Source organism: Vicia villosa, linkage group LG1 (genome assembly GCF_029867415.1).
Source record: "Vicia villosa cultivar HV-30 ecotype Madison, WI linkage group LG1, Vvil1.0, whole genome shotgun sequence".
NCBI classification, from domain to species: domain Eukaryota; kingdom Viridiplantae; phylum Streptophyta; class Magnoliopsida; order Fabales; family Fabaceae; genus Vicia; species Vicia villosa.
This window is the reverse complement of record NC_081180.1, coordinates 72,647,382-72,674,588: the sequence shown is the minus strand read 5'-3', so window position 1 is coordinate 72,674,588 and position 27,207 is coordinate 72,647,382. Positions and strand designations below refer to the sequence as shown.

Genomic DNA, 27,207 nt, shown 5'->3' with positions numbered 1-27,207 from the left:
TTTTTACTAATTTTGCCCCTGATTTTATTTAAAAACCGACTATTAAATTGGGAGAAATACAAAGAAATTAGGGGTTGAGCCCGGGCGCGTGCCCGGGCTCGCCGGGCTATAGAACCGCCCATATATATATATATATATATATATATATATATATATATATATATAGAGAGGAGAGATCAAATTACACCCGAAGAGTTACACCACGAGTTACACTCGTTCAATAACTACATCTCGAATTAATATTTTTTAAATTCAACCGTTGGATTGAAACATAATATCATATAGATCATACCTATAAAGTTTGAGCTTAATCTATAATGATTTACTATATCATCAAGATATCCAAAGATTAACGTCAAAATGAGCTTTCATATAACGCTAATTTTAATGTAATTCAATGACATAGTAAATCATTATAGATTAAGCTCAAACTTTATATGTATGATCTATATGATATTATCTTTCAATCCAACGGTTGAATTTAAAAAATATTAATTCGAAATGTAGTTATTGAATGAGTGTAACTCGTGGTGTAACTCTTCGGGTGTAATTTGATCTCTCCTCATATATATATATATATATATATATATATATATATATATATATATATATATATATATATATATATATATATATATATATATATATATATATATATATATATATATAATTCATGGATCGGGCGAATAACGTAAATTGAATCAGTAACAAAATTAATAAATAAGAAATTTTTTATTAATATATTGTTTAAAATATCATAGTTAAAATAATGAAATGTAAAAATATAATTAATATAGACAAAGACATTTTATTTTAAAAACTTACAAGAGTTTTTTGCTCAGGGAAACTATAATTGTTGAACAAGTATGTTCTCCAAATTTTCGAATGCCCTAAATAAACCCACAAACCTCCTATGTATAAGAGTAAACTAAGAAGTCCGGACTTCAAACTTATTACAACCGTCAACCGAATTTCAAAAAGAAAATACACACACAAGTGGCCGACAAACTTAAATGGCCAAAAGCAAAAAAATAAAAGAAAATGCCAACATGGCTTCATAATACACTTAATAACACCAAGAGGAATAATATAGTGGATTCATTTGAGCTATAAAGTAATAATAATATCATCTCTTTTTAGATGATTCCAAAGAAGCTTTATTTCCTTCTTATCTTCATTTCTTTTTAGGCATAAAGACCATAGCAACTTTATTCCTTCTTTATCTTCATCCCTTTTTAGGCATAAAAGGCAAAGTAACTTTAATGTTGGACAAAGACAACTCTTATCTTGAAATTTAATATCATTATAGTAATATTATCGTGGTAATAATATCCTAATTCCTTCTTAAAGATCTGGAATAATGTAACAGTCGTCTTCATTTTTCGGTGTCAGTTCGGATATGTTGGAGGCACTATCACTTTCAAAAAAGGCAAACATAACATCTTTTAATTTCTCTATCTTGGTTCCGCAGTAGAAGATAGTGTGGCTAATACCTTAGATTTGTTTGCTAAAAATGCAGTATCTTCAAAAGTAGACAAATTCTTGCATAATTTTGGATGATATTTAAACCAATTTTGTAATGTTGTTTGTGATAGTAATTCAGGGTTAAACCTAACCCACCATTTAATAGATATATTTTTAACTCATTATTGGGTTGGACATTCTGGCCATACTTGTTTAGAGGAGAATGTCCAAGAAGTAATCCATTTAATGCCAAAGATGGTGCAAAAAGCCATTAAAGATTTGTGCTTGAAGCACGTAACAGTGGAAGTAAATTCTCTATAGGCTTTGGAGGCATAATCTGGAAATATATTTTCATTGAGTCCATTCACATTGAACCATAGTATGAACCAATTAGGAAAAGATAATGAAATATTCTTATTAAACTAAATAAACCAGGTGTGTTCAAAAAGTTAACACAAAGAAAATTGGACCAAGCGTCGATAGCTGTAATGTTGAGGAGTGTATTGCCTTGAAAATGATTTAACTGCTGTTGGAGGAAGATTCTAATCAGCGGGTGATAGGAACTTATTAATTTTAAACTTTGAAAATTTAATAACTGAGTTATCATATTCATGAGTGAGAGTAATGGAGTCTGAGTCTATTAGTATAAACTCATAAAATTCTCTTATTTTTAATGTATCTTTTGGTAAAAAGAATAATCCTTGAGGAAATATTTTTGTAATAACATGTGTCAAATAAGAGCCCTAAGGGCATAAATGTTGTTCCAGAGGAATAATAGGCAATGAAAGAAATTTGTAATAAAAGTTGTCCTCTCCGTAGGAGGAGAAGTGTAATATGCTAACTTTGGTGGCGAGGCCTTCTAGGGAGAAGGGGATGCCGTAATCTTCTAAGTGAACTGTAAAGGAGAAATCAATGCATTTTTTACTCCAGTCTCCTTTGAAGAGGAACTGGGAGGGCTAATCTTTGATAAGTAGGTGGGCGAACCCATAATAACATGCTTATCATTTGATGGTAATAGGGGGCCATGAGACGATTTAGTATTCGTCTTTTTGTTGTTCATGGTTACCCTGAATAAATTCTCTTGTCAAAAAATCAGGCAAAACATTTTTAATTCCTTCAATATGCATGATTTCAAAATCAAAACATGCAAGTAAAGATTGCCAACTGGCAAATATATGTTTAGAAACTAAATTTTTTACATCCTTTTGTAAGAATTTTTTGCAAATTTGTAATCAGTTTTTAATAAAAATGATTTTGAAAATAAATCATCTTGAAATTTCATAATGCATAAAAAAATTTCTAAAATTTATTTTTTAATAGTGTTGTGATTTAATTGAGCAGAAGACCAAGTCCCAGAATAGTATCTGACAACTTGTTCGTTTTCTGAACCCGGAAGTATTTGTTTTAAAATTCCTCCAAATCCAAGGTCAGAGGCTTCTATTTCAACTATTAATTTGGCACTAGGACATGGGATTCCTAGACATGGTATTTTTTGACTATTTTCTTTAAGTGAACAACACTTTGAGACATAGAGTTATCCCAAGGAGGAGGATTTTTCTTGAGACATTTGAGTAATGGTGCACAAATAGTTCTAAAATTGGGAATGAAATCCGAGACATAGTTAAGACAACCTAGAAAACTTTGTAACTGGTTTTTATCTTTTATTTTATTTGAAAAATTACTAACAAATTCTAAAGACCGGCTAATAGGAGTATACATTTACTGGCTGATATCAAAACGTAAAAATCTAATCTTTGATTGAAATATTTTTAATTTCTTTTCTAATAGAACTAGACCATTAGACTTAATTATTTCATAGAATTTATTCATATGGTATATATGTTGATCAATAGAATCTGAAAAAAACTAAAATATCATTCAAATAAACTATGGTGAAGTGAGAATAATCATTAAATATATTGTTCATAATATTTTGGAATTCCAAAGCCGCGTTCTTTGGACCTAAAGGCATAACATTCCATTCATAATTTCCAAAAGGTGCCACAAAAACAGTTTTATATTTATCTTCTTCTTTTAATTGAATTTGGTAGTATCCAAAATTAAGGTCAAATTTAAAAAATACACTTTTATTATGTAATCTATTAATCAAGTCTTTCTTATTAGAAATAGGATAGCTAATCCATTGTAATGCAGTGTTTAAAGGTTTATAATTAATTATCAAACGAGGACTTCCTCGCTCTAATTTAGAGGCATTGACAACATAAAAGGAAGAGCAACTCCAAGGAGACTTGCTTGGCCTAATTATACGCTTTTTTAAATAATCTTGTATTTCAGTTTTACAATAATTCAGATGTTGTTTATTCATATGAATTGGCCTAGCTTTAGTAGGTATATTAATTTCCTTAGGCTATGTTTGGATTGATGGAACACAGTGGAGCGGAGCGGAATGGAACATGACGGAGCGGAATGGAACAGAGCGGAATGAAATATAAATCCCACTCTATTGTTTGGTTATTTTATTTAAAATATCTCATTCCATCCCATACACCCCAAATTGGATGGAACAAAAAATGGGGAATTGGATGGAATAGGATGGAATGCATTCTATCATGTTCCGCTCCATTCCATCCTCTTTTTATCAATCCAAACAATGGAACATTATATTATTCCATTCCATTCCGCTCCACTCCGTCGTGTTCCATCAATCCAAACATAGCCTTAAAGTTGGATTTGTAAGATAAAGATACAACATGAACTTTCCTTTTCCAAAAAGCGTTAGGCTGTTCTGAACAAAGGTCTTTAACAAATTTGTCTTGTATTTCCTTAATTTTTTCTTAAATTTTCTTAGATTGTAATTGTTCATCTATTCTTTTCAAATGAATTTCTTTATTAATAAAATTAATTTATTTTCTTTTTATATCTATTTGATTTACATGGAATATAATTTTTTCTTTAATGGAGCTAAGATCCCTAATATTTGTTTAATTTAAAAATTCAAATTTAATTGTTCTTCCTAAATCATTTGTTTGATTATGCTCCAGATTTTTGTTTGGTTTAAATCATTTGTTTAATCCTTCTTGAATAGAGTTTAAATCTGCTCCAGAATCTATGGACGCAATTAATTCATAAGTTTGATTTTGAATAATTAATTGGACTCTTGTATACCTTTTTATGGGATATAATCCTAGCAATATTATCTATGTAATTCTCAGAATTATTAGTATTTGATGTAGAAGAAGTCTCTGTTGGTCTAATATTTTTTTCTTGACTTACTATAAAATTTCCTTGTAGCTTCAAAAAATTTAATTCTAAGTTATCTCCACGTTCCTTTCGATATCTAATTCAGTCTTTAATATCTTTATTTCATTATTTAAATAGTTAATAGTAACTATTTTAGGTGGTTCAAATATTTTCATAATATCTTTAAATTCTATTTTATGAATGTCATTTTTACGAACATCGTTATCATTAATAATATCTTTTTTTTTTACGCATGAAAGCTTCTTTACTTTCAAAGTCTTGCATTTTATCTAATATGGTGATTAATGCAGTGGCGGAGCCAGAAATTTTATGCAGCCTGGGCAAATAAATTTAACTGCACGCTACATGTGACCATATATAAATAGTCATAAAGTGTGCTACATAAGAGAGATGAAATCTAACCTACGAATAGTGTGCTAAATAAAATTAAGAGGTAAATGCCCTCTCCGAGACTTCTTTGCGGTGAATGTTCGAATAATATCAACATCTTTAAGTGACTTGAATATATCCCGCTCGGTGTAACATATCATCAAGTCATTGAACCACACATCATTAATCTTGTTGCGCAAATTAGACTTGATAATCTTCATTGCTGAAAATTCTCTTTCAACAGATGCTGTCGACACCGACAATCTAGAAATATAAATAAAAATTCAAATGTATTCATCTAAATTTAAATGAAATTTACAAGTTCAAGTTAATAATTGTAGTAGTTTCAATAACAAACTTATTATACTAACCTCAACATCACCGCCATTTGTTCTTTGACAGATATATCAGTGACTCATCAATAAGCACAGAGAATTGTCTATCACCAAACTCTTCCATAATCACCTTGGTAACTTCATGTGCACAACACGTTGCAAGCTCCTTTTGAATGTCACCAGAAGTCATTGTGCAATTTTTTGGACCATGATCAAAAGCATCTCTCACTTTTTCATCATTAGATTTTACCCAATCCACCATCTCTCTAAAATTTCCATTGTTTAGAGAAGTAGAGCTTTCATCATGGCCACGGAAAGCAATGCTTTGTGCTATGAGATATCTAGTACAATCTAAAGAACAAGTTAACGGATCTTATACAATTCTTCTGATTCCCTAGTTGCTCTAGCAAAGATACTTGTCACACTTTTTCTTTGATTATTATAATCGTCATAGTGTTTCATACATGAGTTGTGCTTACTATCATGACTACCAATATGATCTTTAAAGCCTTTAGTTGCATACTTCCAATCTTTAAATCCATCTTTGTTGAAGACTTCATAACCAAAGTGTTCGGCCCTCCCGGGAGGCTTAAAGAGAAAGCAATAGAAACAATAAGTTACATCCTTCGACTCACTGTATTCAATCCATGTATAATTCTTATACCATGCTTTACAAAATGCTCTTGAAGACTTCCCAAATTGAGTACGAGGAAATCTTTCTAAATCTGGTTGTGTTGGACCCTTCAATATATATGCCCTCCTCACTTGGTCTTGAATATCCGGAGCATATATACTCATGAATTTGTTTCCTACATCCTGGATCACGCACATATCATTTGGATTAAACTCATTGGCCACATTAGGGGATGTTTCTTCTACTTCGGCTTCCGGTTGTCTAACATTCACTTTCTCAATACTTGTTCTAGGAACCAAAAACCTCCTCATCTCTGAAATTTAATGATTCAATGAAAAGAATTTTTAAATAAAGAATTTATAACACACAAATTGACGAGACTAAATAATTAAATTAAATAAATAAATTATAACAACAAAATTAAAAGAGAATTCTAAAAAAAATAATATATATATATATATCACTACTAGAAAAATCGCTTTTAGTGACCGAATTAGAGACCGAAAAAGCTTAAAAATCGGTCACTAAAACGTTTAGAGACCGATTTAGCGACCATTACTTTTCGGTTGAAAAAGTGCTAGTCGCTAAGCTTTTGCGACGAATTTAGTGACCGAAATTTAGAGACCGAATTTGTGACCGAATTCAGTGACCGATTTTAGAGACCGATTTTAGTGTTCTTTTTTATAAAATAAAATTAAAAATTGTGATACCTAGGAATCAAACTTGTGACCTCTGTGTATTTTATTAACAACTTGCCACTACACCACTTAATAACTATTGTTATATTTTATATTTAAACATATATATATATATATATATATAGTTTTTTATAAATATATTATATGTTAAAACCTTAAAAACATGAAAATTTTAGTAAAAAATTAAATTTGAAAGAGAATTAAAATCATTAAAAAAAACGGAAAGGAAATAGTAAAATAATAAAGAGGATTAAAAATAGAAAAAGAAAACAAAAAATATTAGTGACCGAAATTTCGGTCTCTAATTTATATATAAAAATTAAATTGTATATAAAAATATTTTTTGTGACCGATTTAGTGACCACTTAAAATTGGCTCATGAATATTAAATTTTGGTGGCTAATTCGGTCACTATAGTGACCAAAATTTCGGTCACAAAGTATTGGTCTCTAAATCGGTGGCTGATTTATTTTAGTGACCGATTTAGTGACCTCTTAAAATTTTCTCATGAATATAAAATTTTGGTGGCTAATTCGGTCACTACAGTGACCAAAATTTTTCGGTCACTAAATCGGTCACTAAAAGCGAATTTTTTAGTAGTATATATATATATATATATATATATATATATATATATATATATATATATATATATATATATATATATATATATATATATATATATATATATATATATATATATATATATAAAATAAAATTAAACTATTTTAGATTTAAAAAAATATTGAACTATTTTATTATAATACATAGTATGTTAATTTATATTACAATTGCACAATTGCATGTAGTACCAGCCACCAGGGGTGGTTCTATGTCAAGTATTGTAAGGTGAGAAGCCATTATCTAGAAAATTCTATGTCGTGGATTTTGGAGTATATATCTTGTATAAGGAAAACTATGGTTTCATCAAAGATTACATGACAAAAAATAATAATTTTATTGAATAATAAATTATAACATTTGTAACCACGATGATGTGATAAATAACATAATAAGACACATGGGGTGGAACGTGGTTGGAGTTTATGTATTGTAGTGGAAGGGAATAGATGATAAAATAAATAGCCAGAGACTCATAAGTGATAGTACGATGAGTCTTTCTGGTAGAGCATTCGAAGAGGTGATTAAAAATTGAGACTTTTGTTTGACAAAATGTTTAAGAGATATATTGTCATATGCAAAGCATGATGCCAAAAAAGACGCTTCATTAGTCTTAACTAATTAGGTGCATATAATATTATTAACATTAATGGAGTGTATTTTTCTTTTGCGGTACCATTTCAAGAGGATGCGCAAGGAGAAGAGAGACGAAAGAAAAATTTTCTCTCTTCATTATTTTTTGAAATTGACCATTGACACATTCTCTATAACTGTCACATTTTGAATGTTTTTAACTTTCCATTGAAATTGAATATTAAAATATGCTTTTAATTTTTTTAAATATGAATAAAATTGATATTTTTTTGAGATTGGAAATGTTCACAAGTAATTCAAATAGTCATAAAAAAATAGAACATAATATTTGTGGATAAAGTAACTCAATACGGAAGACGTTCATACATCACTATCTGAAATATTAAATAGAATATAAGTAGAGTTAGAAAAATCAACAGATGAAAATTTAACATGTTTACCAAGAGGTAAATAATGATAAAAACTTGAATTGATATGTTTAATTATAGTATGTTCAATCAATTATTTCTCAAGAGAGAGTTTAAAGCAAGTGCTTACAGGTGACCTAAACGGTCATGTCAAAGGAAAGGCGACTAAGCTTTAAGGAAGAATGGTGACAATTATATTTGAATCTCACTTCTCATTAGTGTCATTCATGTATGAAAACTCTTCGCATAAAAATCAAATGGACAAAGTTCAATAGTAACTTGGTTATTTGTAGTGAATTTACGAACGAAAACTAACTTTTTAACTAGGTTTGGAGTTTGAAGGACATTTTTCCAGTAATAAAGAGTGAGAAGGGATGATTTAGCACTACAAAAACTATGAATTGGAATAGAATGACCATTTACAAAAGTTATACTATTTTGTTTTATTAAATTAAAATAAGACAAGAGATTACCTTGTGCGGATATAATATATGTTGGATTTGGTTGAAACTATATATATTGAAGAAGTCCCACGTTGTTTATTTTTGTGAAGGAAGAAAGAGTCCAAGGCTATATATAGGATTAAAATTTTTCTAAGTCCCACATCGCTTAGTTTAGTGATGAAAGAGAGAATTCAAGGCTATATATAAGATTCAAGTTATTTGTTACAAAATGCATCAATCAAAAACACTTTAAGCTTGTATTTGACTTTCTTTATTCTCTTATACTCTTGTATTAGATTGTTGTGATATGTAGTTAAATATTTATTTTGGAGGGTGTGGGCCGGGTGGGGTGTACTATGTGTTGTAACAATTTTTACATAGTATTATTCTCTGGTTGTCTATTGACAATGGCCGTGTTTTTTTCTCCGGTTTTGGAGTTTTCACGTTATGTTATTGTGTTGTTATTTTATCCCTTTTTCTCTATGTTTGTTATTTTCCTAACAACTAGTATAAGAGCTTTTGGTTCGATCTGGACATGGGATTCTTAGTATGCTATGTGGTTGCATCTTTTTATGATCTTCCACATCAGAAAAGATGAGTGGTATTGTGAAAGAGTTATTGAGCTGCAATCTCAAATTCTGTTGTGCATTTTGGGCTAGAGAAAATTTATGGAGATTTTTTTTGGCTGTGGAAAGTTCAAGTCAAAGATGTGTCAATATAATCAAGATTACATACTATGAGATTATGTTAGTGGTTGAAGAGCTTTCTGCCAACAAGGAAGCTATACCATAAATTTTCAACCTAGTTTTTGATATGTGAAATTCTTGGAGTGGTTTAGCTTCAAGTGAAATTTATTCTTCATGATAAAGTATATGATTGTCGGTGATGAAAATGTGAAATTCTTGAAGTGGTTTATCTTCAAGTGAAATATATTCTTCATGAGGGAGTATAATAGTTTTTAAAACTATGATTGTTGGTGAAGACAATGTGAAAATTCTTGGAGCGATGTAGCTTCAAGTAACTATACTCTTTATAGCAGAGTATGATTGTTGGTGAAGACAATGGAAGTTAATGTATTATTTTCAATCAAGGTGGAAATGTTGGGTTTGGTTGAAAATATATATGTTGAAGAAGTCTCACATTGCTTAGTTTTGTGAAGGAAGAATGATTCCAAGGCTATATATAGGATTAAAGTTTTCCTAAGTTCCACATCGGTTATTTTAGTGATAAAAGAGAGAATTCAAGGCTATATATAGGATTCAAGTTCTTCATTACAAGATGCACCAGTCAAAAAAATTTAAGCTTGTATTTGACTTTCTTTGTTCTCTTATAGTCTTGTATTAGAGTGTCATGAGATGTAGTTAAATATTTGTTTTGGAAGGTGTGGGTATACTGGGGCTTGGGATAGTTGAGGGTATATTATGTGTTGTAACAATTTTCACATAGTATTATTCTCTGATTGTCTATTGACAACACCCGAGGTTTTTTCTCCAATTTTGGAGTTTCCACGTTATGTTCTTGTGTTGTTATTTTGTTCCTCTTTTTCTCTATGTTTGTTATTTTCCCAACAAATATGGGGTTTTGCTCTAGTGTTCATGTACCATAAAGGATTAAATTTAGTAATTGAGAGTATGATTTTTCGCTTTTATATCATTTGGACTGAGTACAATAATTGAAAGCAGCAGGTTGCAGCCTTGAGCCTATAAGACCTGGTTGCTTAGGCCTAGTGGCATCATTTGGTCTGGTCAAATTGTAAAAAGGTTACATGCATTGTGTAAGTGACTATGGAGCTCATTGTTGGCATGAATTGTATTTCTTCCATTATTATCCACAACCTCCATCGCCAAGAAGATAATAGTCGTCGCTTAGTGAACCATTGGTGCCACTCTGGATGACATTGTCGGAAGTTCGACAACCATATTTTGTTTGTTTTTCTTTACTCAATTACTATAGTGGAGAAGAAGTTTGGATAATAAAATCAACATCAAAATTTGGAGATTTTATTATGAATGTTGCGTGAGATGGGAGGGAATTGGATTTGCATGCAACATGTTGAAACATGGTTGATTCTTTGAGTTCTAATCTCGATTTTTTGTTGCAAAAGTTGACAACAACTCATGTTGTTGAATGTACGTCACAAAACCAACATATGCACTAGTGATCCCGAAAAATCCTTTTTAACACCGAACATGTATCAGTGACGGTGAAGTTGACATTCACCAGTTGATCGACCATGAGCTTTAGATGGTTGCAATACTCTTTGGTGGAGGGAAAATCCTCCAAGTTTGTGTTGCTGAATTGGTTCTCAAGTTGGACAACACTTGAGTGTTTGTTATTGAGGAACATAGTCGCAACAACATCGTCGACCCAGTCACAACCACATGTATAGAGTTGAGAATATCTTGTGATAAAATGTCATAATAACAGAACGTCGAGAAGATTCTATATTTTTGTGTTGTTGTTCTTGGTAGTGTTGTCTTTTGATGATCTTTCTTATTCATATGCGGAATGATGTGAACAAACATATTATGAACTCCTATTTGAATCTTGAAGAGAGATGACCATGTGAGAAAAATATTGTAATCGGTGTTTAACATTATCGGCATGGTTTATTTGACATTTTTAGTGGAGAAAGCAAAATGTAATTTGGAGGGTGCCGCTATTGAAGGTTGAATGGCGGTCAATGACGTGTCATCCCTGTTAGGGGAATTTTTCACTAGGGAGCATTGATACATAGTATAGGACTAGATATCTTTGTGAGAGACACATCACTTATTCACCCAAAACCTTAAGGTGATAGGTGAGTGTGTTCTCTCACTTATAAATGTTCAAGTCACCACATTCCTATCCAATGTGAGACTATTTCCCCACTTACTCACACTTTAATTATTATTAGTTTGAGTCCACAATGCTCCCTGTCACAAGCTTGTACCGTCGTTGACACCTTGCAACTTCCTAGGCATTTTGATACGCGTAAGTCAGTCCCTTTTTTGAACCAAAGGCTCATGATACCATTTGTTGGGGGGAGTTATTCACTATGAGCATTGATACATAGTGTAGGACTATGCACCTTTGTGAGAGACACGCCACTTAGGCACCTAAAATCTTAAGTGTGAGTCCACAATACTCCCCCACTTACACTTGTACTATTGTTACCTCTTCTTGGGTAACAAGATACCTCTTCTTAGGCATTTCAATACATGTTAACTAGTCCCTTTCTCGAACCAAAGGCTCATGATACCATTTGTTACGGGGAGTTACTAAGAGCATTGATACAAAGTTAGGGATTGTGCACCTTCGTGAGAGACACGCCACTTATTCACCTAAAATCTTAAGGTGATAGGTGAGTGGGTTCTCCCACTTATAAATGTTCAAGTCACCACACTTGTATCCAATGTGAAACTATTTCCCCACTTACTCACACTTGTATTATTATTCTAACAATCACCACTAGAGATTGAAGAGGTGTCGACCATTGAGATGGGAGGGATATGAGACAGTGCGGCGGCTAGGAGAGATTTGGTATTAAAATCCTAGCAGATATCATAAAAAATTATATATTTGATGATTATTATTGATCAACTCAAGTGTGTTACATGTTGAGAAAATTATATAATTCAAGTCAGTGCAATAGATTGCAGTAAATGTACAATAGGTTACAAGTCTGTTCCGCGGCACTCAGTACAAGGCAGAGATTTGGAACAAATGATTGCTCCAATTTTACAACTGGTTGCACCCCTTCCAATTTGTGTGTTTTCTGAAACATAGATTTAGAGCATCCAGTTGCGTGACTAGAAAGTTTATTTTTCTCATTAATTAATTAGTTGTATTATTTTATATAATAGTTTAAATATTCATATTAGATCAATAATATTAGAATATCATATTTTTACTCTAATTCTTTTGCTCTCTATATCTTTTCATTATTGATCATTCTTCTTCTGATTCAAATTTTAACCCAACATTATATACATGAATTGTTAAATTAAAGAATAGAAATTAACCATACTAATCATAGTTCATGAAAGCTCGTAGTTTCATTGATCATGGACTAATTTTACCTAATAACATAAAAACTAATAATATTTACATCAATAATAATAATAAAATAACAATAAATAATAATAATAATAATAATAATAATAATAATAATAATAATAATAATAATAATAATAATAATAATAATAATAATAATAATAATAATAATAATTCATCAATATAGATCATTTGAATTTGATACCAGGATTCAAAAAGCTTTCATTTAAATTTTCTTTTTTATGTGAACTAAAGTTTGGAATCTATATCATTTAATCCTCATCTTACAGGTTTAGTCGTAGATTGATGAGTGCTTATTTTTCTAACGAAAACATGAAATTTCAAAATTAAAACAAAATGAAGTCAATAAAACCAATACAGCAGCATCTGATAAAATCACTTATGAAAACAACGCTTATTAGTTGTTTCCTTGTTAGTTCACCCAAGATTACACTAGTTTTACACCTTCGTTTCCAGCAAAATGTTTTCTTGCTAATCATAAAATGTCCAGCAAATGTTTTCTTTCTAATTTTTAATTTCTAGGCAACATTATGTTCAATGTTCGTTGTCTTGCCCGCTTTGCGATTTGAAAGTGGAAGATGATTGACATGCGTTTTTTGGCTATCATACTACTAGTTATTATTAGAGGACAGCAGGTTTGTCTATTATTGTTGACCACCGTTTACAAACCTTTAGTGATGCTAAATCTATTATTCTTTATATTTGTGGTAGAGAAGATAACACTACTACATTTTTGGCCTACGGCCATGCTAAAATTTTCCACTGTTCAAAAACTGTGGCCACATATATGATTTGGCCATGGTTATCAAAGCATAGAATTATGTTATAAAATATTGAATCCGGAGTGTGAAACTGTGGCCTTTACTTCAATTGTCACGGTTATGTAACGGTAGATATTTTAAGGCGCAATCAAAAAACCGAGGCCTTATAATTTTCAATTCAAACTGTGGCCAAAGCCCCAAAAAATACCCCTCCAAAAGTTCCCTCCTTTTTTTTTAGTTTCCCTCTATCTTTTAATATTTTCTTTTCTATTTTTTTTAATTAAAAAAAAGGAAAAAATTGAAAGAACAAAAGCATCTGAATTGTAAAACGAACACAAAACACGCACACCAAAAACACGCTGAACAAAAACACGCACACCACCTCCATCTCTCTCACAAAACGATCTGAAGACCCTAACTCCATCCCCATCTCGATGCGCCGCTGCTGCCACCTCCATCGCTTACAGGTTAGTTTCTTCAGCTCCATCTCCGCTTCACCTTCGTCTATACTTCACCTTCATCTCAGCCTTCATCTCTGCTTCACCTTCATCTCACTAACCTCAATCATCTCACGAACCCTAACTCTCTTCATCTCACGAACCCTAACTCTCTTGATCTCACGAACCCTAAATCTCTTCATCTCACGAACCCTAACTTTCTTCTTCCCTTCATCCTTTTTCTAAATCTTCTATTGGTCTAGGATTTATGTGTTTGTAATTCAATCTGTGATTCAATCTATTACCCTATAACATTTTGTTTTGCAGTTAACCTATACATTTTGTTTTGCATGCAGTTTTGATTCCGTTGAACCAACAGAAGCTTTTGTTGCAGTCGATTACCTGTGCTAATAAGGTAGGGTTTAATTTTTTCCCGTATTGTTATAACTGTTAGATTTTGTTGCGATGATTTTGTTGTTGTTGTGTTTGGTGATGTTTATGTGATGTTTATGTGAACTGTTGTGTTTGTTGTTGTTGTTGTTGTGTTTAGTTATTGAAATAGGTTTGAGTTATAAGAAAACCCTTAATTAGTTGATACTTTACAGCACAAGCTTACAACAATTGATGTTTTATTTAGAAGGTCTAGTACATTTATCAATGAAATTATATGCATCTTTACATCAAATCATCAGAGAATTAGTATATTTATTTCAAGTCATCAAAGAACTATAGTGTAATAAATAGTGGCATTAGTTGGTGCTTTGCAGTTTTTGCTTTGCCACAGCCAGTCAGCCTATCCACGATTATGTTTTGGTATGCTTTAGGCTATTCACACTGCCATTTCGGGCTGCTACGGCCTATCCTCAGAGCTGTTTCATTCTTCCGCGGGCATCAGCAGCTCTCTGGTATTAAGCGAATTGGTTGTCTGTTAAAATCGTGTACTAAATAATGGCATCAGTTCGTGTTTCAAGTATATTAGTAAATTTGAATAGGAATGATGTTGAGAGAACTAATGGATTTAGGATTCAAAATACATGCATGTATGGAGAACTTGTATTGAGTTTAAAGTGGGGTGATGACGTTATAAAGCGTTGGCTAAAATTTATATGGAATAGTGCTGAGCATAATTACTGCTACATAGTGGAGTGAGTTTAGAGTGTATTATTTACTTTTGCATCCATGCATCTTGTGTAATGTTCATGCTTGCATATGTTATTCATAGGACTAATATATGCGGTTTAGTCGTCATTTCTGTCGCAGTCTGATTTCGGAGAGTATGGTCAAGGTGGGTGTACTCTGCTGTTTTTGGTTTGCAACTGCCAGTCGAGTCTTCTATTTCTAGTTTGTTCTAGTGCAGGGAAACTTTCGGTCCTGTGGGCAAGAGCGTATGTTAAATCTTCTGTGACATATAGTTAAAATTTTCCGTGTTTACTGTGTGCAGGGATGATGTGAAGAAATTGCCAGATTTTGTGAACCGATTTGGTTGAGTTTTGGATTTATGGCTTTTTTTGTTTTGATGCAAGTGGTTTCTTTTCAATTGTGATATGGAGGGCTGATTTTTGGTTTAGTGTGAATGAGCGTAGGCTGATTTTGTGAGCTCTTGTAGATGGTATGAACATGTTTGTGAATGTATGGCAGCTAGGGTAACTTGATTTTGGAACTGTTTATCATAGGAATTCTGCTTCTTGCGGATCTGTTGCACAATTTTGTTTGGAGTTTTCTTGTTATTGTATGTGTAGATGTAAGGCTGAGATTGATAATATGTAGGACTATTTATTGCTTGAATTCTGAACTATTTGGAGTTAAATGTCTTTTTTGAACTGTCTTGGTTATTTGATATATGTATGTTGGATTGTTTTCTTTTTTGGTTTTGTTGAATGTGCAGTTGGTTTTGTGTGTTTTTGTGAGTGACGTTTTTTTTCCTTTTCCTTACTACTTGTAGTCAAATATGAAAAGTTCAGATTAATCTTTTCCCTCCTAAGGCTATACTTATAGCCACTACTCAAGGAGAAAGTTAGTTACAACTATAAGAAAAAACCAATTCTGAGTTGTTTGAAGTTGATAGATTTTGTTAGGGTTATGTGATGTTTATGTTCTATTGTGAACAAATCGATACGCTATAGTTCGAAGTGTTGTCGTATAGTGGTTATGGTTCGAAGTGTTGTCATTAATATCACTATGTTTTTTTCTCGAAATCATACACCCTGTGATGATTCTGATGTGAATCTTGATTGTTATGTAGATATCCAAGTTGTTCTTCCCAGCGTCGTCACAAAATTACTGGAAGATTACATCCTCCCAGGTAACAATACCTTTTTTATTTAATTTATGTATTCTGATTGATATGAATGTTAGTTCTTTTCTTACCTAATTAGTTGTAAATTAGGTATAATGTATAGACAATAATTCTTTCAATTAGGTATAATGTTAGTTCTTTTCATACCTCATTAGTCTTATGAAATGTTATATGTGAGTTTGTTTTTGTTTCTGAGAGTTAACAGTTACATGCTTTTGTAATATTTTTTCAATGACCGACACAAAATAAAATATCCCATTAGTATCATGATTTGTTAGGATAATAATAATAATAATAGAGATATTACTAGTTGTTGTTATATTCTGTTGTATCACTTGAAAATAAAAAACTACTCCCATATGAGAGAACATGTTTTGGTTCTGTTTTTGGAAATTAAAGTCATTGCAGCACATGTTTTGGTACTATTAGTACATTTTTTTTTGTATGAATTTAGTTTTGAATGTGTTATATGTTGTGTTTCAAATATATAGATTATCAAGTGATGGACAAAGAGTGGACTAAATTACCGTGGTTTAGTCAAGAGTACATCAACGGTGTTACTCGATTTTTAGACTTTTCCTTCACTAATGGAAGACCTCAAGGAGATGAGCTTCTATGCCCTTGTGCTAAGTGTAAAAATATATATTGGAAAACAAGGAATATTATTAAGGATCACCTAATAGCCAAAGGTTTTCTAAACAGTTATGACGTTTGGTTGCACCATGGGGAGAAACTACAAAGGTCTATGGAAATTGGTGATGGGATGGAAGATCAAGAGGGATCACATGATGACATTCCTAGCTTATTGCATGATATATATGGAGATAGGGCAGAAGCACACGAAGTTCATGAAGGTCCCAATGACGAGGCTAGAACGTTTTACAATTTGATTAAAGAGGGGGAACAAGAATTGTACCCTGGATGCAAAGACTTATCTTCGTTATCATTCACGATTCGACTCTACTTGTTGAAATGTCTCCACGGCTGGAGCAATACGTCATTCACTGCCCTATTAGAATTGTTGAAAGAAGCAATGCCTGATTTGAACATTCCGGTATCATTTTACAAGACAAAAGCCAGGATATATGGTTTAGGCCTTGATTATAAGAAGATAGATGCATGCCCAAACGATTGCATGCTATTTTGGAAGGAGCATGAAAAGGACAATTCTTGCACTATTTGTGAAGTGATCCACTGTCGCGCGCGGATCAAAACGAGTTGTTTTTCAAAACCGTAGTACAGCGACAATTTAACTCGAATATCGTCTCAAGGATTCTTAGTTATTACTAACTGAAATCGAGTTGGGGGGGTTGGTTTGGTTTCTGATTAACAAAAAGTGCTTAAAATAAGTGATTCTAAAAATAAGATGTTTATGTAAAAGTGATTATAAAATTAAGCCAATCTACTATTTTCGGTCCCGGCTTATCATAGGTTTCTACCTTACTAATTCCCTAAGCGGCTTCGATCTCTATTCAATTTCAATACCAAATGACAAGCGCAAAAGATATTAAACAGATTGGATTCCTATTCCGAATTAAGCAAATGGATTAATACAATCGCGAATTAAGCAAACACGATATAGAAACGCAATTTAACGACGAAGCGACGTAAATAACGATTAACAGTTAGGAATACAATCATACGAAATTAATCAAAATATTCCACGAAATAACAGATTAAGCAAATGCAAGTTCATAGAATATAATTGAAAGAGAAACGAAATTGAATTGATAAAATAAAAACCTCAAAGCATTTGGAATTCGATTACAGTAGATCGACTCTGGATGTTTAGTTCTCCATTCGAGCGTACAGAGCAAAAGTTTGGAAAAATCGTGAATAGTGAAAAACGTGAAACGTGTTTTTGGGGCTGCTAGACCTATTAGGAATCAGCCAAAAATTATTTATGACCCAACTGGGTCGAATTACAAAACCCGACCCACTACTAGCGACCTGAAACAGAAAATATAAAGTGCTGCAGCTTTAAACGCAAAACTGGGAATTATCGGCTCCAAATCTGACTTCGACTCCAACATGAAAGTCGTAGCTCTCTCTCTTAGCTTTCCGGCGATTATTAGAACGCCTCAATCGGACTCCTGAAACTCCAGTTATGATCGTTTTCGTGCAGACTGCTAAAGCTGAAAAATAAAGTGCGAAAATTAAATAAAGCTAAAAATAAAATAAATTATAAAAACATATTAAAACATTAAAATAATTAAAATAAATGGAAGAAATGCTTGAGCACAAACATGGAAGAACGTGCATCAAAATGCACTGATCAAATTCCCCCACACTTGAACTTTTGCACTCCGAGCAAAATGAAAAACAAAACAAAGAAAGCACAAATACATCAACAGTTACTCATCCTAGGCTACAAATCTTCTTCGGGTAAGTTTGCATCAACATGTACTAATCTTGAACATTAAGGACATCGTAAGAACACTAACCACAGTTATGCAGACATAAGCCTCCTAAATACACAAACCAATTCAAATCGTATTATTATACAATAGCCTAACTTACTCATCCTTTTTGCTCTTTTTCATTCAGGCGCAATCACATTAAGCCCGTTATCTCCACACACTTATAGCAGGACGACCGGTTAGTGACTCTGATCCTTTTGCATGGGGTTCCGGTACTTGCGTGGCATAACCCTTTGCTTACTCAGATGTAGTTGCGGGGGATCAGACCGTAATCCTCCCTACCAAGTTCAGCACCAGAAACCGCTGAACCAACTAACAAAGAGTTTTGAAATCTTTTTTTTTTGAAGGTTCCACAACCGTTGGGTTAAGTGACTGGGTGAGGGTCACCAAACTTAGAAGGCGCATTACCTTTTTCTTTTTTTTCCTTTTTTTTCTTTTTGGAACATTCACTTATGTTCATCGGCTTCCCTGCATAAAGTGTGTGAGAGATGGTGCCGACTGCTGAAATAAACTACTCAAGAGCTTTCAGAGAATGAGAATTTAAGGCTAAAACATAATAAAAAATTCAAATCAATTTCCATATGCAGGAGACTTACGGTGTTAGAAACGATACTAATCTTGTGAATTTTTCCCAAGTCTCCACAAACTCGACTCAAATCAGTCTATAGCCTAAAACTTTCAAAACGATGCATATTTATTTATTTATTTTTTTAAACTCAAAACAAAACAAGAAAACAAAAGAAAATAAAACAAAGAACAAAAGCAAAGAAAATAAATGATTCCCTCCCCCACACTTAAAACAAGCATTGTCCTCAATGAAAAGAACTCAAATATAAAGTAAAAGTGAGAGAAAGGAAAGAACACACCCGAGTATTCAAGGAGGATATGTGATTGCATAAACAGCCTTTGCTAGTGAAGCCTCTTTTACAATCTCTCCTTCCAAAGTAGGGCTCTCATGGAATAGCCTAATACGGTGTACATTGACCTTGAAATTTATTTTAGTGCCTTCTCCTTTTATTCCAGGATCAAAGAACAATCTCCGAAAAGTAAAAGTGTCGAATCCGCACGTGAAAGTGATGTCATTTATCACAACATCAAAGATCAATGGATGAAAGGGCTGCCTCACTAATTTTTCTTCATCTGAAAGTGAGATCTTATGCTCATTACATGATGGAATAATATCAAGAATGTCAATCAAATTCCATCCAATTCCATTTCTATGTTTCTTCAATGATTTCTCTTCATTCTCAAATTCAGTCTTTGATGAATAATTTAAATCTTCAGGAAGTAGTTCAGACTCTAAAGAAGGTGGTTGTTCAACGGATGGTGTGTTTTGGCAGCCGAGATTTCAAGTTCAACTGCATAAACAACTTCATCGACAACTTCACCTGTTGGAAAAATGTCACCCTGCAAGGCATCATTAATCTCAGCACAAACAACACACACGTTAGTGTCAGTACAATCAGAACATGAGTAAACATCATCAAAATCAGACAGTGATAGAAAATCGGATGAAAGCAAATCATTACGAGTATCATCAACATTTTCACAAAGCGACTCAATTTGAAAAATAGAATGCTCTTCCAAGGGTTGTTGGTTTGATCCTTGAGCTTGCTGTATGGCATTCATCAAAGTGGAAAGCTGTCCCAATTGTGTTTGCAAAGTCTGAAGAGTAGAATCTATTTGTTGTTGATACTGGAGATTATTCATAGCCATTTGCTTAACAAGGTCCTCTAGTGAAGGTTCGGAAGATGCAAAAGTGGTAACTTGGGGAGGGAAGAATCTTTCTAAGAATACTTTTTTGAGATCATTCCAGCTTGTAACAGAGTTCGGCTCAAGGTAGTATAACCAATCTTTTGCAGCACCTTGAAGTGAGAACGGGAAGACTCTCAACTTGATATGGTCTTCTGTTATTCCTTTAGGTCTCAATAATGTAGAACAAACAATCTGGAATTCCTTTAGATGCTTATGTGGATCCTCACCTGCAAGACCATTAAACCCTGGCAACAAGTGTATTAAACCAGATTTCAATTCAAAGGGAACAACAACATCAGCATATTCAATATATAAACCATTATAATTAACATCAAGCGCAGGCCTTAGTGTTCTTTGATCAACCATGTTATCAAAATCAAGTTCAGAATAAAAATCAATTAAGCAATGCAGCAACAAATGCGAAACTGCCAACAATGTCCTATAACAGTCATAAACAAATAGAATGAAGGAACACGATTAAAATAAGTTCAGAAAAATATAAAAACACAAAATTTAATCTAATTAGATGAAATAAGAATTTTGAGATTTTTTTTGGGTTTTTTCGACTCTATGAAAACAGTAACAAATTCATTAAAAATAGAAAAACGATGAATTTGGCAATTTTGGCTCAAATTCCCATACTCTTCTAGAGTAAGGGAGTATTAATCGCACGATTTTTCTACTTCCAGCAGGCAAAAACTTTTTACAATCGAACACAATGTTTTTCAAAAACTGAATTTTTCGACTCTAAACGCGGATTGGCCAAAACCGTGAGGAAACTAAGGCCTAAACGCGAGAACACTAAACCTTTGACTCTAAAAACGATTAATAATAACAAGAATCCCCGGCACGGCGCCAATTTGATCCACTGTCGCGCGCGGATCAAAACGAGTTGTTTTTCAAAACCGTAGTACAGCGACAATTTAACTCGAATATCGTCTCAAGGATTCTTAGTTATTACTAACTGAAATCGAGTTGGGGGGGTTGGTTTGGTTTCTGATTAACAAAAAGTGCTTAAAATAAGTGATTCTAAAAATAAGATGTTTATGTAAAAGTGATTATAAAATTAAGCCAATCTACTGTTTTCGGTCCCGGCTTATCATAGGTTTCTACCTTACTAATTCCCTAAGCGGCTTCGATCTCTATTCGATTTCAATACCAAATGACAAGCGCAAAAGATATTAAACAGATTGGATTCCTATTCCGAATTAAGCAAATGGATTAATACAATCGCGAATTAAGCAAACACGATATAGAAACGCAATTTAACGACGAAGCGACGTAAATAACGATTAACAGTTAGGAATACAATCATACGAAATTAATCAAAATATTCCACGAAATAACAGATTAAGCAAATGCAATTTCATAGAATATAATTGAAAGAGAAACGAAATTGAATTGATAAAATAAAAACCTCAAAGCATTTGGAATTCGATTACAGTAGATCGACTCTGGATGTTTAGTTCTCCATTCGAGCGTACAGAGCAAAAGTTTGGAAAAATCGTGAATAGTGAAAAACGTGAAACGTGTTTTTGGGGCTGCTAGACCTATTAGGAATCATCCAAAAATTATTTATGACCCAACTGGGTCGAATTACAAAACCCGACCCACTACTAGCGACCTGAAACAGAAAATATAAAGTGCTGCAGCTTTAAACGCAAAACTGGGAATTATCGGCTCCAAATCTGACTTTGACTCTAACATGAAAGTCGTAGCTCTCTCTCTTAGCTTTCCGGCGATTATTAGAACGCCTTAATCGGACTCCTGAAACTCCAGTTATGATCGTTTTCGTGCAGACTGCTAAAGCTGAAAAATAAAGTGCGAAAATTAAATAAAGCTAAAAATAAAATAAATTATAAAAACATATTAAAACATTAAAATAATTGAACTAAATGGAAGAAATGCTTGAGCACAAACATGGAAGAACGTGCATCAAAATGCACTGATCATGAAGCTTCACGGTGGAAACAAAATGCTCCAACTGAAGGATGCAAGTCTGAGCAACCAAAAAATGACTATAGAGTTCCTGCAAAAGTTTTGAGGCACTTTCCGTTGATTCCTAGACTACAAAGGCTGTTCATGTGTTCAAAGACAGCTGAGTCAATGAGATGGCTGTTAGAACAAGATTTGTTCTGACCAATATTCTTAGTTTTGATGATAACAATGTATATGAATTTTGTATAAGACAATGTGGTACTCTAATCCTATGAATTTTCCATTTCAGGAAATATATATAAAGTATGCACAAATCAGCGCAAGAAGCACTCACTCAGAAGGTTCAAGTATGCAACATCAGAACATGCTCTCGCAAGACATCAGAAGATGGTCAAGCAGAATCAGAACATGGTCTACTGAAGCATCAGAAGAACTTGAGTTCAGAAGCAGAAGCACTGAAGTTCTTATGGTATCACGCTAAGAAGCACTTCAAGGTCAGAAGACAAGAAGATGCTTTGCACCAAGATGTTTGACTATGATTAATTCAAACGTTGTGTCTACAAAGATCAGATCAGAAGCAAGTACAAGATGGCAGGCTACGCTGACTGACAAAAGGAACGTTAGAAGCTTTTAAAGGCAAATTCAGTTAAAGCAGGAAAAGCAAGGCTCGAGGTAGTTGACAAAAGAATGAAACATTAAATGCAATGATGTACGGATCACGCAACGCATTAAATGCTCCTAACGGTCATCTTCTCAAACGCCTATAAATAGAAGTTCTGATGAGAAGCTGAAAACAACACTTTGCGCATACATACAGAAACGCTGTCAAATTCAAAAGCTCTCAAACTTCATCTTCAACCTCACTTCATTACTGTTGTAATATTTTAGTGATATTAAGCTTAAACTTTAAGAGAAATATCACAGTTGTGATTATAGATTTTTAAGAAGCATTGTATAACTCTTGTAAGAATTTGTTTACATTCATTTGTAAAGAACTAAAGGAGATCAAGTTGTGATCGGATTCTCTAGAAAGTCTTAGAGGGTATCTAAGCAGTGTGTTCCTAGAGTGATCAGGTTGTGATCAAAATACTCTAGAAGACTTAGAGGGTATCTAAGTGGAAAACCATTATAATCAAGATTGATTAGTGGATTAAATCCTCAGGTGAGATAAATCACTCTAAGGGGGTGGACTGGAGTAGTTTCGTTAACAACGAACCAGGATAAAAATCATTGTGCAATTGTTTTTATCTTAAGAGTTTTTAAAGTACACTTATTCAAACCCCCCATTTCTAAGTGTTTTTCTATCCTTCAATGGCATGAAGAAGAGCGCTTAAAGGACGGAAAATTGAGGCATCGTGCTGATGGTAAAGCGTGGAAGGACTTTGATGAGCTCCATCCAGATTTTTCTAGTGAGTCCCGCAATGTAAGACTTGGCTTAACGAGTGATGGGTTTAATCCATTTAGGACCATGAGTTTATCTCATAGTACATGGCCTGTCTTGATGATGGTATACAACACACCACCTTGTCTGTCCATGAAACCTGAATATACAATGTTGTCATTGTTGATTCCTGGACCAAAATCTCCAAGCAACGATATCGATGTTTACCTCCAACCACTGATAGAGGAGCTAAAGGAGTTATGGGAATCCGGCATAGAGACATATGATTCTTCAATGAATCAAACTTTTCAAATGTGTGCAGCTCTTTTGTGGACAATTAGTGACTACCCTGCTTATGCTATGTTGTCGGGCTGGAGCACCAAAGGAAAATCGGTGTGTGCTTGTTGTAAATCTAACACCAATTTGTTATACCTCAGACACAATCATAAGATGTGTTATATGGACCACCGTACCTTTTTACCAAGAACTCATTCTTGGAGAGACGATGTCAAATCATTTAACGGAGAAGAAGAACATAGGACTGCACCATCCATGTTAAACGGGGCAGAAATTCTTGAACTCTTAAAAGATTTCAATAATGAATTCGGGAAGAAGAAAAAGAAGAAAGTTGATGGCCCGTGGAAGAAGAGGTCAATTTTTTTTTAGTTGCCTTACTGGGCTCAAAATACATTGCGCCATAATTTAGATGTAATGCACATTGAAAAAAAGATATTTGATAGTATTGTTGGAACTCTTTTGGACATTCTGGGGAAGACAAAAGATCATATTAAAGCCCGTTATGATTTGAAAGAAATGGGAGTTAGAGAAAGACTTCATCCAAGGGAGATTGGTGGAGGACGTTCAGAGTTTGCAAAAGCATGTTTCTCAATGACTCCGCACGAGAAGTCAATTTTTTGTGGAGTTATAAAGGCTGCCAAGTTACCAGATGGGACTGCATCAAATATTTCAAAATGTGTACAAGTTGCTGACAAAAAAAATATCTGGTTACAAGAGCCATAATGCGCATTTCATGTTACACTATTTGTTGCAAATTGCAGTAAGAAGCACAATGCCCAAGGAGGTGGCAACCCCACTAATTCGTCTTGGTTCCTTTTTCCACTCTTTATGTCAGAAAGTTATACAAGTGGAAGATTTAGATTACCTAGAAGATGAGATTGTAGAGATACTTTGTCAGTTGGAGATGATATTTCCTCCAAGTTTCTTTGACATAATGGTTCACTTGCCTATTCACCTGGTAAATGAAGTTAGATTGGGTGGTCCTGTTCAATTTCGATGGATGTGTCCCACCGAAAGATACTTGTGTAAACTTAAGAACTATGTCCGCAATAAAGCTTATCCTGAAGGTTCTAATGCCGAGGGGTATCTGGATGAAGAAGTTATAACATTTTGCTCAAGGTATTTGCATAGCAATGTAGATACAAGGTTGAATAGGAAGAGTCATAATTATGATGTTACCGATTCACTTGAAACAGATCCAGATGATTAATTTACAACTGTCGATCGTCCTTTAGGGGGGCAGGTGAACCTTTTCATCTTGATGTGAAATCAAAGGATGATGCCCATCGATACATCTTATTCAATTGCAATGAGGTTCAAATTTACATCAGGTAGTACAATAACTATTTGTCCTCCTATGTGTTTATCTACTAATCCTAAGATTAGAGTTATGTTAACATATAATTTGTTGACTTTGTAGTGAGCATGATCAGAGTGTTAATTCAAACACTAACAAAAGGAAGTGGACCAAGGCCAAAAGTCAAAGTAAAGAATTTGGTGAATGGTTTAAAACTCGTGCCCAGAAAGATGATGTGCCATTACAACTTGAAAAACTTTCTAGAGGTCCTAATTTTATTGCAAAGAGGTATCCAGGTTACATCATTAATGGATATAGGTTCCATACTACGAAACGAAATACAAATCACAAAACTCAAAATTCTGGCGTAACTTTAGTTTCACTAACTTCAAGTTTTGCTAGCTCCTAGGATGGAAATCCTAGGACAGAACCCATCACATATTATGGAGCCATTGTTGATATAATTGAGTTATACTATTATGGAAATTTCAACTTTCTTTTGTTTAAGTGCGATTGGTTTGAGGTTGAAAAAGACAAATATGGACTTACTTGTGTGCGTTTCAATAAGAAAATTTATCAGAATGACCCGTTTGTGCTACCTTCTCAAGTTCACCAATGTTACTATGTCCAAGACCCTTTTAATCCAAACCGGCATTATGCTCTGCAAACAGTTCCACGAGATTTCTTTAACATTGCTGACCTGTCAAACTTACAGGCTGAAACACCTTCTAGTGGAGAAAATAGTGATGGTGGTGGTGAATTAAATTGGGTTAGGGAAGACATACCTGCAACAATAGCTGAAACACCACATGAAATGAATGAAGCTGAAAGTGATGGAGAGGATTTTGATTATGATGATACCCTATTTGATTTCATGGACTAATGTATATCATCAACAAATACATCTCTTTTCCATTTCTGGTGTAACTGATTGGATATGGCATTGAACAAATACATCTCTTTTCCATTTCTTTATTTGAATATTGTTAATGTTGTTAATTGTTAGCTTTGTCTTTGAAATTCATACACGAAACTGCTTAGCTTTGTCTTTGATGGGGTGGTTTTTCTTTTTTATTTTCCATTTGAACTTTTCATGGATTGGTTTTATGAGCTGTATTCATTAGCCGAATCTTAATATCATTAGAATTAGAATTAGAATCATTATATGTTTTCTTCACAATATACAACAATATTTTTAAATATTGAAATAGAAATATGTTTGGTTCCAATAGACTAGATTTGTGTAGCTAAATGTATGTATGACTTTATCTTCATGTCCATGTGAATTTAATTAAAATTGTATACAAAACCTGCTTTTCAGATTACAGCAGTAGTCATTCGATACAGAAGATGTAGGTAATAGAGATTAAGTGTGCTAACTAATTTCTAACAAAGCTTAAACTAACTTTTTTCACTTTAAGAAAATGTTAACAAACAATAAGTGTTCTGGTACCAGTAGCCCAATGAGTGTCAAGAGGTGATGATATAGATTGACATGTCTACTGAGTTTGAAATTGCTTAACATGGACTCTTTCCCATGTACATTTAAGGCTCTTTCCTTCTAGCTACAAGATAATTTATGAGTGATATGATTTTTCAATTGCTTAGGAAAACCTATTTTTTCAAAGTTATTCCTAATGTTTTGTTTTTTGCAATGCTAACAGAAAATGAAGAAGGTTTCAAACTTGCAAAAGAAGACGGATGCCGCACAAAAGGGTGAACAAGTTACCGCCAATTTTCGGTTGCCTCTATTTAGATCCAGTGCTAAATTGGCTAAGAAGT

At 33.2% G+C, this 27,207-nt stretch overlaps 1 protein-coding gene and 1 long non-coding RNA gene across 3 annotated transcripts; one reads left to right on the top strand and one right to left on the bottom strand.

The window, feature by feature from the left end:
- Positions 1–5,433: 5,433 nt before the first annotated feature.
- LOC131645595 (uncharacterized) lies at positions 5,434–6,335 on the bottom strand. The gene is made up of 2 exons (XM_058915958.1): positions 5,855–6,335; positions 5,434–5,741 (listed from the first exon to the last, which is right to left on the bottom strand). Exons 1-2 carry the CDS (start codon positions 6,333–6,335, stop codon positions 5,434–5,436), a joined length of 789 nt encoding a protein of 262 aa, XP_058771941.1.
- An 8,060-nt stretch (positions 6,336–14,395) lies between these two features.
- Positions 14,396–27,191, top strand: LOC131609423 (uncharacterized). 2 transcript variants are annotated; one of them, XR_009286175.1, is made up of 3 exons: positions 14,396–14,456; positions 16,284–16,343; positions 16,829–17,456. It is a non-coding gene; the product is annotated as an uncharacterized LOC131609423 (long non-coding RNA). The 2 variants fall into 2 exon arrangements; XR_009286185.1 differs by lacking the exon at positions 16,829–17,456 and adding an exon at positions 27,090–27,191 and having other exon boundaries at positions 14,397–14,456.
- Positions 27,192–27,207: the final 16 nt, after the last annotated feature.

Coding starts and splice junctions, on each gene's coding strand:
- LOC131645595 (XM_058915958.1), bottom strand. CDS start 6,335: ATGAGGAGGTTTTTGGTTCCTAGAACAAGTATTGAGAAAGTGAATGTT. Junction 5,742..5,854: donor TGATAGTAAGCACAACTCAT/GTATGAAACACT, acceptor CTTGTTCTTTAG/ATTGTACTAGATATCTCATA.